The sequence below is a fragment of the Thamnophis sirtalis genome, unplaced genomic scaffold, assembly GCF_051295495.1.
Source record: "Thamnophis sirtalis isolate CommonGarterSnake01/CBP01778 unplaced genomic scaffold, rThaSir2_p1.2 scaffold_3, whole genome shotgun sequence".
NCBI classification, from domain to species: domain Eukaryota; kingdom Metazoa; phylum Chordata; class Lepidosauria; order Squamata; family Natricidae; genus Thamnophis; species Thamnophis sirtalis.
This window is the reverse complement of record NW_028261383.1, coordinates 91,778,257-91,792,201: the sequence shown is the minus strand read 5'-3', so window position 1 is coordinate 91,792,201 and position 13,945 is coordinate 91,778,257. Positions and strand designations below refer to the sequence as shown.

The 13,945-nt window shown below is 37.6% G+C and overlaps 1 protein-coding gene across 1 annotated transcript; it reads left to right on the top strand.

The window, feature by feature from the left end:
* The first annotated feature begins 378 nt into the window (after window positions 1-378).
* Window positions 379-12,389, top strand: LOC106538121 (neuropeptide Y receptor type 6). The gene is made up of 3 exons (XM_014052524.2): window positions 379-667; window positions 1,271-1,358; window positions 9,596-12,389. Exon 3 carries the CDS (start codon window positions 9,603-9,605, stop codon window positions 10,716-10,718), a length of 1,116 nt encoding a protein of 371 aa, XP_013907999.1. The 5' UTR covers window positions 379-667; window positions 1,271-1,358; window positions 9,596-9,602; the 3' UTR covers window positions 10,719-12,389.
* Window positions 12,390-13,945: the final 1,556 nt, after the last annotated feature.

The window sequence follows — 13,945 nt, the reverse complement described above, 5'->3', positions numbered from 1 at the left end:
GGAGGGAGGGAACATTATGCCTCCAAAAGTCCCTCAAAAAAGAGCCAAAATAAGCAGTCTCTTGTTCATAAGCAGTCTAGGTTCATATTTAAACACTATCACATTCTATAATGAACAGTGAGCCATTTGTAAATATTTACACGTTTCAATCCAGCATAATTTGTTTTTTTTTTAAAGTAAACAAATGTGCTGTGAAATAGATAAGTCCAAATCAGGTTGCAAGATGATGTTTGGAAAAACATTAATAACAAATGTGGTCCCCATGGCTACTGGTCTCTTCTGTCATCTGCCCTCCTCCTTTGCTTTCCTCTCCTCTCAGACTCCAGAGCTGGCTTTATTGCTCAGCTTCTCCTCCGTGGGGCATTTCAATTTGTCACTAGAATGTCTTAATCGATTAATTTGCGGAGAACTGAGAAAGCTTCACCTCTGGCAGCTTGCAAAGTCCTCATTACCACTGATCTCTCTTAGCCCCCAATTATACTATTTTTGATATTTATTATGAAAAGGAAGAAAAAAAGAAAAGATCCAGCAAACCAGTGGAGACATTCCATTTGAACTTCCTAGGAGGTAAGTTATGAGTGTTTTGCTTTTCTCTGTGTCTTGATCTACATTCAATCCTGTGATATTTCTTTCCCCCTGGCAAGCTTCATGGAACTGCTCCTGACATGTAAGTTACAGGTGAAAGAGGGAGATGGAAAGTTTTTTAATGACTGAAATATTAATTATTGTTTCTAGGTTGCTAGATATGCTTTGTAAAACATACATATTCTGAAATGATTACAATTTAACTATTGCATTGCTTCATTTGGAAATTATTCTTTTGGGAAATGGTATTATTAATTTTTAGCTGTTTGAATGAAAACTATATGCTATATTTTTTACCTTGCACAATAGTACAATATAATATATTGTCTGGGTTAGATATACCCAATATTGTTCTATATAGAGATGGGAATTGTATTAATATCTAACTTACCAGCAAGTTGTTCTATATTCTTCATCGGTTTAACACTAGGTGAAGAAAACTATAATTGATGCCACTCTCCGTATTCTAAGAAAGGAATAAAGATATTGATTCTTCTAATTAATTTTGGAAAATGTATTTCAAAAGTATGGCAGTGTTTGTTCATATCAAAATTCATAAGTATTAGAAAAACAGGACTCAGAGGAAGGAGTTGGTGTCCCTCATATTTGATGCAAGAAGTTATAACCGTGTTTCTCTCTTTCTTATGTTCTTTAATGGCTTAACTTCTCTTTTTTTGATCTTCAGCTGCTACTGAATAAGATGGCTCTAAGATGTCATACATATCTGATAACTAATTATAGTGGAAGCTCAGAATCTCAGCATTACTTCTGAAGTAAGTAATTTCAAGGCTGTAATTGATGATGACAACTCCTAGGCACATTTATATGTAAAATCAGACAACCATTATCTTTTTCAAAGTTTATTACAAATAATAAGTTGAGAAACATATACATACAGACAACACAAAGAGAGATTATATACATACATACACACACATATACAGTATATATATATATATATATATATATATATATATATATATATATATATATAGAGAGAGAGAGAGAGAGAGAGAGAGAGAGAGAGAGAGAGAGAGAGAGAGAGAGAGACAGACAGACAGACAGACAGACAGACAGACATATATATATATAATATATATACATTATAATAATGTATAGGTTTATAAGAAAATGGAATAAAAAGACAGTGTTCAAATGTAACAATGATAAAAAGTAAACAAGAAAATAGAACAAAAATTTGCTATAAATTAATGCAAGCAAAGTGCAAAACTACATGAATTCTAGTATAAAAAGTCCAGGAAAATGAATTTGTATTTGAACAAATGTTCTCATTTTCATTCTATTTGCTGATCATACGTCACCCTTCCTTCCTCTAAAGTCATTATTTAATCACTGATATGAATTATGTATTTATATGCCATAATTTTGAATGTTCTTGTGGCATCGAGGCTAGCAAAACCAATATACAAAGCAGAAGGGAGTCTGAGGTTTAATATTTTGTTCGCAAATACAATAGCTACACCTCTCTGCATATATGAAGAAGGGGAGAAGATTGCTGATATCAACTCTACCTTGCCCTTTGATCTGTCCTTATTCTATCCAATGCCTATCTTGAAGATTATGGAATTGGTTTTATTCTACTAGAAAGGACTGTTATCCAAGAATTAGATTATTATGCTCCTTTGCATTGTACGTGCACAGAAAGTCCTTTCTCATATATATAAAAAAGGATAGAGCTATTATATCTGGTTTGCAAAAATCTAGATTACCATTACATAACAGGGAAGTTAAAACTAAAAACTTGAACTTCTTGCATCCAGTGGTATCTGGATAATACAGTGGTATCTCTTGTATTGCCATCCATATTGGAGGTGTTAGATGCAGAAAGGCTTATGCACCCCATTCTATATTAATCCTTCCTTAAGCAATTAATCTTAAAAGGAAAAAAGCTGGCTTCTATTACATGCTTATAGGTGTAATGTCTGGATCCTTGGAAACAAAAAGAGAATAATGTCAGGGTTCCAAATAACAAATATCCCCAAATGAAAGAAAACTCCGAGGCGTAAAGTTCCTCAAAGTCCCATTGCAGTAGCCACCATATTTTCCCTTCTGTTTAGCCTTGAATAGTTAAGCTTTGATTTAGTGATCATATGATCTAAAAAGTAGTGCAGTTTTACAATACTATGGAGACATGACTCCAGAATCATTTGCGGTTGGACAGCCTTCAATTCTAGAAATAAAATAAATGTGCTTGATTCATAAGGCTAGATAATGCATGCATGTTCAACACTCATTGATTGTGCTGATTATTTGTACTAAATGTTGAGTCATCAAAAATGAATCACTTCAAGCTGCATATTAGTTGGCAATCAGTTGGGATTATTTCTTCTGTACCAGTTTCCTGCTGAGTTAGCAACCTCCCTACCTAAGCTCCTCTGCTCAGTCTGAGATTGGCAGTGGAGCTCTCCAGGCTTTTGATCCTGGGGTTCTTCAATTTGCTTTCCTTGGAAGTTCGAGTCTGAAGTGGTTGAAAGTTCATGGTCATCATTCAGGACTTGACATGGGACACTGGTCATACCAGTGACGTGCGGTGAGGTTTATGTCTGGTGAGGCAAAAAGAAAGAAAGCGTCTTTTGCCCGCTGTCAAGAAAGAGGCTTTTGGCTGCTCCGGCGCAATGTCCAAAAGCGTGCCTGCCCTGCTGCTATGTCCAAAAGCCTGCCTGCTGCTATGTCCGACTCCTACATAAAAAAAAAGTGCCAGCCCGCGGGCCAGCAGAGGCGGGTAAACCACACACACACACACACACACAAATTACTTACAATAATACAAAAATTACATTAATTTTGAATACTTCCCCCTCCCTCCGACCCACATACCTTTTCCTGCTGTTTCACAGAGGATTTCAACTCTGCTCTTGTCTGCCATGATGAAAATGTAAAAACATAAAAGGAAAAAGGCAAGAGCTGCTGAAGTCAGGCTGGATTAGCTGCTGTCAGAGTCACCAATGGATGACTCTGCTTAACTGTTTAAAAAAGCCTCTTAAAAAGTGCCCTCTACAGGAAGAGGCGAGATAACCACGTGCCTCATCTACATAAGGAATTTTTCGGCTTTTAACCCTTGCTTAACTCTGCTTGATAATCATAAAGATAGACTAAATGAGGCTCGTGGTTCTCCTGCCTCCTCCTGTAGAGGGCACTTTTTAGAGGCTTTTTTAAACAATTAAGCACCAAGCAGAGTCATCCACTGTGACTCTGGCAGCAACTACCTCAGCCTTTTTCCTTTTAATTTTTTTTTCTTTTAATGATGACAGTGGTGAGGCCCTGCCTCCCCTGACTCCACGTCACTGGGTCATACCCTGATTTGATTTTCTTGTTGGAGCAGTGGCAACGTGATCTGGAATTGAGGGTGTTCTTGGTGCATCTCACCTACTGGTCAGAATACATCATTTGACTATGAGATTGTCTGATGCTGCCCTCTGTCACAGGGAGGCAAAATCTATTAGATTGATCTGCCCCATTGATTGATGGACCCTGATGGCTTCTAGAGGGAGCTTCAGGTTATTCCTGGGGGTCTGCTGCATGTTCTGACCAAAGTCTTATCTGACACTTGGAATGAGAGAACAGCTTAGGTTTGGATCAGATTGCACTCATGGGATATCTCTCCTCTCATGGATCCCACCTCTCCCTGTGGTTGACAGAGAAACTGAAAGAGTTTAAATGAGAAAATATATGTCTAGATCAATGCTGAAGGATAACAAAGAATGGTCTTGACCAAACATGGATAAGAACCACTATTTAGACTACCTTACGGCAATAAGGATAGCAATAGTTTTCTCCTCTTATAACGTCTACATATAAGCCAACCACTGGCCTTTTTTATGGAATGGGTACTTGGAGATCTATGTGTAAAACTATGCAGTGGAATTTGCAGAGATTCTTTCAGATGAAATTACATTCATTCCAAGTTGGATACCTACTTTGGTACACATCCCAGGTTGATGATCTTATCCAGTTATCTATGATCAGTTTTGATCTGTTGCACCTGAGGAAGTGGACAGGGTCCTAATGACTGAGATCCACCAGCTGCTTAGATCCATGCATGCCTGGCTAATTAAGGCTCCCCAGGGAGAGGTGTGTCTGTATTTGGTCGGATCCAAGAAATGGTTAATTCTTCTTTGGGAGAGGAGGCTGTTACACACACACACACAACTTAAGGACGTATTGCTTTGTCCCCTCTTCAAGCCATTGCTGGATCTCACAATACTGGACAATTTTCATTTCAAGGCCGCTTCAGTTGGCCTTGTATGAAGCAGATTATCTGAATTTCTTTCAGATGGGATTCTATCTCTGGCAAAGTAAGATGTGATTGACATCTTGTCCCAGAGGCTGTAAGGGTTTAGAAGGGGAACACAGGCTTTATCTGAACCCCAGCCACACTGAGCGTCTCTGGGGTTTGGGGGCCTTCTGGTTCCAAACAGTAGTGGCATGAATAGGGGTAAAATGTTTGGCCCTTTTTATTGAATTGAATTGTTTCTTTAATGAATTTTGATTTCTATTAAGTTTAAACCAATTTGGCAATCTTGTTGCCAAAAAGAAGCACAGAAACATCATTTAAAAGTATCTCAATAAAATCAATTGCCGCAATAAAGGAGCTGGGTTATTTCACTGAAAACTCACAATCTGAACAGAAGTTAATATACCTATCTCAGGCTCTGCAAATACATATGATAGGAAGAAAAAACAAAAAGAGACCCAGAGTGAAGGTTTAGGTGGAAGAAAATGTATAGTTCATTGGAGAGGAAGAGAGAAAGCAGGACAGAGAACAATATGAAGAGACTGCATTCTCTCCTGGAGTACCTGGTGAGTTGATTCATCCATCTGGAGGGCAGCTGATGAGCTATTAGGTCACCCCAAGTACTAGGTTTGCAGGTAAGAAGCTTCTGAGTACACCTGGGAATTGGAAATAATATTTAAAAAACAAACAATTGAAAAAATAAAGCCTCTTTCGATGTAGCTTTGTTCTATTTGGTGGGGGATGGGGGGAAGAATGATAGGGCTACTGAAAGCATAGCTATGACCCTGCAGTGTTTTGTATTATAGGATTTCCCCTTCACCTTTTTCTACCTATCGGTATGTATGTTGGAATGTCGTATATTATAGTGTCCATATTATGTTTTCAGTTCTCCCTAATTATTTTTGCCCACACCATGCAAAGAAAAAAATTCCCAGCAGAGACAAAACCACTTGTGAAACTTAACATTGATAATGTGAAATGCAGTCCATGAATAATTGGCCAAAAAGGAAAAGAGGAGAATGAACATTTTAATTTGTATTTCCTTTTAATTTTTAGGTAGTTTGCTTGTTCCTCCATCCTAGCTTTAATTTTTAATAATATGATATTTACTGAAAGTGACAAGACTAATTAATTCTGACTCCTATAAATTTATGAAGTCTGTTTTCCATCAATGTGTTTTACAGCAAGGGTCCCCAATCCCCAACCTGGGGCCCACTACTGTGGCCTATTCGGAACCGGGCCGTGCACGGACATGCTGGCCCACTTTTTGCACAAATCAAGCTGCGTGCACAACGGGCCATCATTTGTGCAAGTCAAGCTGAACATGCGCTGGGCTGCCATTTGTGCAACCTGGTTCCCCTCTCCCCCCCCTCCAGCTGGACCACCAAGCCGCAAAGGTTGGGACCACTGTTTTACAGTATACCTATATACACACACGGAGAGAAAGAGAGATACACACATACATACAGGTACATACACATACACACACAGAGAGAGAGAAACATAGACACATCAATCATACCTTTTTCAAGAAAGTGCTATACAAAGCGCAACAAGTGTGAATTCATAAACCAAAGAAATTAATAGGGTCATTTACTTTTCTATTCAATCCACTTTCATTCAGCAGCCAATTACTCTTAAAACTTTCTTTTCTTTTTTATCACACAAGCTTTTTAAATAATCTAGTACACTGCATTCGACCCAGTTCCCACTTCCATGTAAAAAAATAATGAGCAGAAATATGCTTTTATACGTAACTATTTTTGCGTCTTTCAACAAAGATTCATTCATTGCAACAGACTGCATATTCCCCACTACCCTTTAAGGTATTTGCATTCCTTAAAATTTCACAATTTTTGCAACTTTATTAAACATGCTACTAAGATTCACAATTTCATGTATTTGATCTTCTTTCCTTCTTCTATACTTTTTAAAATCAAACTGTGGTCTTATAATTTATCAAAGTTTTATCCATTTATCCATTCTCCTCTTTCCATTATACAATCTGCCTAACATTCACTGGAAACCATTCAGATTCTAATATTGCTACTGTCCTAATACATTTGTCCATAATACATTACTGAACCAAGATGATATCTATACATCCTTGTCTTACTTCCTACTCAGTGTTGAATTATTCACTAAACTTTCCATTTATTGTCATGTAAGGTTTACCTCCCTCATACACTACTGTTATCACAGTTAACAAACAACTTTCAACTCCATATCATGCAACACATTCCATAGTTCAGACCTATTCACTTTATCATACAATTCTCTAAGTCAATTAACTTTCATTAAATGTTCTTTTTTACATCCATAATTTTCAGTGACTTGCAGAAGAGTAAAAATCTAAACTCTACCATCCAGGATAAAGCCACATTACACTTCCCAAATTTTTCTCAGCAGGGTCTCTTGTACTTCTTCCTAGGACCTAGATGCATTTTAAAAACCAACCACTGCAGTGTTCGCACTCACCCTCGTTTTTTCTGATAATGTAAAGAAATTTGTTAAAGCTAGACTACACCTTCAGAGCAAGTGTTTTCTGATCTAGAGCTGGATTCAGTCTCCTAACTACTACACCCTTTGTGGTAACCACTGATATATGTGAACTTATAAACAATGTAACACCATCTAAGACAGTGTTTCTCAACCTTCGGAATTTGAAGATGTGTGGGCTTCAACTCCCATAATTGCCCAACCAACAATTTCTGGCTGGTGATTTCTGGGAGTTGAAGTCCACACAAGTTGCCAAGGTTGAGAAACACTGGTCTAAGGCATTTGGCTACTTGAAGGAGAGATATTGTGTTCTTCCCTTGGTTCCTTCCTCGAGCCAACACTTCAAAAAGTTTTACAACAATTATTTCTATCCTGCCATTTTTCCATCCTCAAGAAGAAGAGAATCCACGCTGCTTCCAGCAGACAACTACTCACTTGAAGGCTTCTGGTTGAATAACAACTAGGGCACCAAATTGTTCTTAAAAATAGCAGTTTTGGTGAAGCAACTTGTCAGATTAGAATAAGGGAAAAATCAACCCTTCTTCCCCCATGTCATTAGTTTTATTCTAGAACACAACCAGATTATTATTATTTTTTAAGGAAAAAAAATACCCAAATGCAATCACAAGTTTCAATGGTGCCTACTTTTAACCTTGGAAACAACTTACTTGTAGGGAAGGTTTTGAAATAGTTTCAGCTGCACACCCAAACCTCTCAGGCTGCAAGTATCAAATCTAAGCTTGTTCAAATTCCAAGCAGTCTGCATGCTGGAGAAGCCATCAGTGGGGTCAGGGGTCAGTATGTATTATGAAATTTCCATAGGAGAAATGTTGAACAAATATTCTGTGTTTTAAAAAAGAGAAGAATTTCCTTCTATTAGTCTCTGATGTATTTGCATTTAATATCAAGAAATGATTCAGAGTTCTAATGTGAGAGTTGAGGGGGGGCATTTCTATCCAAATATTCTGATCATGATATAGCTTCATCATCTCTCCCCTTAGATTTCTTTGATCCACGCTTAAAAGCTCTAGTTGCTGAACTATTTCATCTTAAGGGAGATACTATATCTTTCTAACTATATTGTTTGCTCTGTGTTTGCATTGGTTGCATTTTTTCAGCTTTCTAATAACCTTTTAATGACCAGAACTCACAGCTCTTAGGATAAGAAGGTATCTCTAACAATTGGTTAAAGAATACACATGAGAATACATGGGCAGTTAGGTCAGATATATGTAAAAAATTGGCTCCCTTAGAGAATAGTGCAAGCTGGTTGTTCCATCTGTTAGATGCTTCAGTTCTTAAGCTCCTTATCCAAGGCTCTGTGCCTCCAAAAGACTTCAGCCATTGTATTTTTTTTTCCCTGCTCATCATTCCACTATCTTTTCTAGATGTTCTATCCAGAGATTACTGTATCCCACTGGTTATTTCCATTCTGTATTACAGTTTCTGTAATGTTTGCCTGTATCAATGTTTTCTTCCAATGCAGAAAGTGAGAAAGTATAATTTTGGAGTTTGTTTTGCAAAAAAGAATTGGGAATCAAATAATTTTATAAGATAAGGAGAAGAGAATATAGAAAACCCTTTTTAAATAATGGCTTATACTTTCCTAAATACATAAATATTAACATGAGCCATGATTTTAAACAAAACATAAAAATAAGATAATAGCTATAGGATCTGCCCAATCTTTTATAATACAGTAACTCGAAACACAGCCAATTTTGGGTATTGGACTCTACACATATGACTCTTTTTGCTGAATTCTGTTCGTGTACACAGCTTTGTCACCACCTTGACAATGTCAGTTATCTGACTACAGTGTTTCCCCAAAAATAACACAGGGTCTTATTTTCTTTTGACCCCCAAAATAAGTGTTTGGCCTTATTATTTTTGAGGTGCAGGGGATGGTGAGCATAGTCATCTCGTGGCTGCTGCCACGTTGCAATATTTTTGTGCTCAAAAATCCAATTGGGCTTATTATCCAGGGAAGTCTTATATTCGGGGAAACAGGGTATAAGAATGTGCAGTTTGATATTTCACATGAGAATCTATGCATTGGAGCTACTACTGATTACTTGCATTAACTTTTTGTCTAAGTAGGTGCTTTTTGTTTCCTTGTTTTAAGCCAAATTGGACTATTAAACTTCTGAATTTAAAATCTCTTCTCTAGGTCACTTATACTGAAGGGGGGGGGCTCTTAAATCTATAAAGATAAAATAAGGATGATTCACTCTTAATTGTGTTGTGGTTTTACAGGTACTTCATGATGGATAAAACCACTCCAGAACCCAACACGGATTCATCTGTGGCAAACAGCAGTAAGTCACAGTTTGTGCACTTTGAATCCTGCCAGCCATCTCTCCTTCTATTCTTGTTGCTCATCATAGCGTATGCTGTGGTCATGCTGGTCGGACTTCTGGGCAACCTTTGCCTAATTGTCATCATCAAGAAACAAAAACAAAGTCAAAATGTGACCAACGTTTTGATTGCCAATCTTTCCGTATCTGACATCGTCATTTGTGTCATGTGCATTCCTTTTACAGTTGCATATACCTGGATGGATTACTGGGTTTTTGGGGAGGCAATGTGTAAAATAACTGCTTTTGCGCAAAGTATGTCTGTCTCCGTTTCTACATCTTCACTTGTGTTAATTGCAGTTGAGAGGCATCAGTTAATCGTGAACCCCCGTGGTTGGAAGCCCAATGTTTCACATGCGTTCTGGGGAATTGTCTTCATTTGGGCATTTGCTCTAATAATATCCACTCCCTTCTTGATATTCTATCAAGTTTCTGAGGATCCCCTAAAAAATCTCTCTTCTCTTGGTGAGAGCTACGTCAGCAAAATGATCTGCTTTGAGGTGTGGCCGTCCATTGAAGGGCAGCTAGGCTTCACCACCACCATGTTAGTTTTCCAGTACTTCCTTCCACTAGGATTCATTTTCATTTGTTACCTAAAAATATTTGTGTACCTGCAGAGGCGGTACAGTAGAGTGGATAAGGTAAGGGAGAATGGGAGCAGGCTAAATGAAAGCAGGAGGATTAATGTTATTTTAGTTTCAATTGTTGTGACCTTTGGTGCCTGCTGGTTGCCTCTGCACATATTTAACATTGTGTTTGACTGGAATTATGAAACCTTGATGCATTGCCACCACAACGTGGTCTTTACTTTGTGCCATTTGATAGCCATGATCTCCACGTGTGTCAATCCCATCTTTTATGGATTCCTCAACAAGAATTTTCAGAAAGATGCGGTTGTTTTGCTTCACCACCTCAAATGCTTTGAATCTCAAAAGTTATATGAGAACATTGCCCTTTCAACTCTGAACACTGATATGTCCAAGGGATCTCTGAAACTCAGCAGCATGCCTGAAAACCTCTGAAGCAGGCAACTTTCCAATCATTTCCATATCTTTCCATTGATCTATGTATTGTGTTGCTGAATTCCCCTTGTGGGCAAGTGTGGTTTTTGGGGTGATGAAATCAAAGGCCTAGTACTGTTGTGCTAGAAGCAGACACCACCTAAAAGATCTTCCAAATGAATAAAGCAAAAATTAATTATTAACCATAGCAGTTTTAACTCCATTGCAAGAGTATCTTTTGTTCAAGTGCTGAACAAGTGCTGTGTGAAAATTCAGAAAAAGATGCACCATGTTGCTGGGAAATGATGCAGCATTCCTTGTGGTCCATGCATGATTCCCATGAGTCTCTTGGACAGCCTCAAATATTTCTTCTAATCAACTAATGGTTTGAGGGGTCCTTGGTGCTCTCTGAGCTTGGTTCTTTTCTTGCAGACATTTCATTACCCAAATTATGTAACATCATCAGTGCTAACACTTACTTTAATGCCCTTATAGTCATTATAAAGGAGAGATTCACATTCAAACAGTCTCAAAAAGAATGTTTTATTAGACATTCTTAGGTTATGACTGAGGTTCAGGCTTTTGTTTTTAGTCATACTAGTTTTCAATTTTTGGTATTTATTTTAGATGACAAGATTTAGAAAACAACGGGCTTGGAATGGATGTCAGCCAGGTACTGAAAGAGGAAGTAGCAGCACATACTTGGTGCCGTAAATGTCACCATAGTATATATTGTGTGTGCCAGGTCCCAGACTTGAAACTTAGTTTAACAATTGCATGCTGTTGTCTTGGAGTTAATTGCAGAAGATAAATATACCATTATATATATAGATAGACATGGATCTTTTTACAGGAACCTGTCTTGTAACTAGTATTCTGGTTTTCCCTATGGATGTTTCTTACCTTCACTTCTGCTATGACATTTTTCTTTATGGGTCCAAACTTTAATTTTCTAACTTTCTCTTCTAGTCTGGCGAGGCTTTCAGTTAAAACAAATTAATTCAGGTATCTTCCAAGTTTGTTGCTTGGCACAGCAGTGCTGAAATTTTGCCTCTAATGAATCCAAAGCTTTCCTAACTTAGCTGTTGATAAAAGATTGATTTTTAACCTAGAGGAGCAAATCTGTTTCCACCCTGCACTTTGCCAGTTAAAATATTCTCATATGAGGAAATGTTTTTCAGCACATGTTCATAGCTCTGACATGGTTTGAAACGTAGGAAATTCATAATGAGAACATTTATTGCTGTAGCACGCTTTTAAAACTGCTGCTTCCAATTTGATGGTGTCTCAATATATGAATTAGAATTCTTCGCCAGCACAATTCAAGGCTACTAGGAATTCTGGGAACATATTTGGAGGGTATGATTCAGGTGAAAGCCAGTTGATCTAGTGATTAAGGCGCCAGGTTAGAAACTAGGAGACTATGACTTCTAGCCCCACCTGAGGCTCAAAGCCAGTTGAGTGACATTGGACCAGTCACTGTCTCTCAGCCCTAGGAAGCAGCAAGGGCAAACCACTTCTAAAATCTTGCCAGGAAAATTCCAGGTAGCCCCCAGGAGTCAATGCTGACTCGAAGGGACATACACACAAACCCAGAGACGCAAATTGAACAGTCTATTTTAGAATTGTACATGTGTTCAATGCCAAACTACATAGAGAAGTGCATCCCTCAGTAGGAACTTTCTCTCTCTCTGTCTCTCTGTCTCTCCCTCCCTCCCTCCCTCTCATTCCTTCCCTCTCTCCATCCCCCCCCCTCTCTCCCTTCCTCTCTCTCCTTTTTTATTTTAAACATTGTAGAGGAGAGAATTGGATCAGGGTAGTAGCTCTTCATGGTAGGAAAAGTTCCATGAGCAGCTGCAAAGGGGATGATTTGTAGTAGGATATAAGTCCAAGGCCACCTCCACCTTCCCTTTCCATATGTGCAAACTCAGATATGTTAGGGCACATTATTCTTCAGGATTGAGGTCTGGGAACATCAGTGTTATTCTGAGCTTTATTTTGTAATAAACTTTAAAATGTTTTTTCTATAATATTTCAATATATTCATTGACCAGTACTGTTGCTTTTCTGCTAATATGATTAGCAAAGTTTTGTTTTGTTTATTTAGACTTTACAGAGTTTATTGCACAAATGCTTGTTATTTACAGTACATTAAAATAAGGTTATCTTTAAATGACCTATCTTTTGCTGAAGTTTCATACATTTTTACTTCTTCCTCTTGGAATTAGAAATGGGAAAAATTCATGAGGAATAATACAGAACATTACATTTTGATCCGGGGGGAGGGGGGAATGGCAGAACGAATAATATATGCATTGGATATCCAAGTGAAATCAGTATTGATATGAAAACCAGCCCTATGGCTCATTCAACCTTATGTTATTTATTAAGAAAATGAGAGACATCTTTCACTATAATGAGGCAGCAACCATTTTTGTGACAATGAATATTAGCATGTAAAGTTCCTCTTCTTTTTAGTTATAGTCATACAACAGCATGAAATATCCATACCTAATTGTGACTAAATACTTCTCTTTACAGTGACTGTTTTATACATAAAGCATTGCAGGAGTTTTTATCAGTCTGATTGTATAGCTTACTAAACTATGTAATCTTTTATAATGCATGGAAATATATACCTTGATATGCTATTCATATAAAAGCATGTAAGATTTGCCAAGTATATAGGCAGTTCAAACTTTTCATTAAAGATGAAACATTAGAAACCCTTTTCCCCCCTAGAAATACAGCCTAAAGCAACATTTGAATAGGAGCTAGGAAATGTTAGGGGCCAAACATTTTATTCCTTTTGAGGATGTGGCAGGCTTAGATTTATTTATTTTCCATTTGTAAGTGCTAATTCTATACTGTAGCTACTTAAGTAGCTAGCTCTACTTTTAGTTATTAATTAAAATAGAAAAGGATGTGCATCAAAACTGACCATTTTGCTACTGGATAGCAGTGAAATTAATGTAGGATCTCTAGATGCTCTTCCATATTTGATCTGGAAAACCATGTGAACAACAGAGATGCTGGCCAACTCTCTCTTAATCAGTGTATTTTTTTAAAAAAATCTAAAAATGCCTGAGTCTGATTTCTGCAGGGAGCTAACCAAGGTGCCAAGAAAAAAAAAACTGAAATTAGTTTCCTAGGCAGATTTTTTTTTTACAGTGCAAACTTCTCCGTGTTTATTCAAAAGTAAATACTGCTGTGTTCAGTGATCTGGGAAGGAGCCACATGGCATGCAG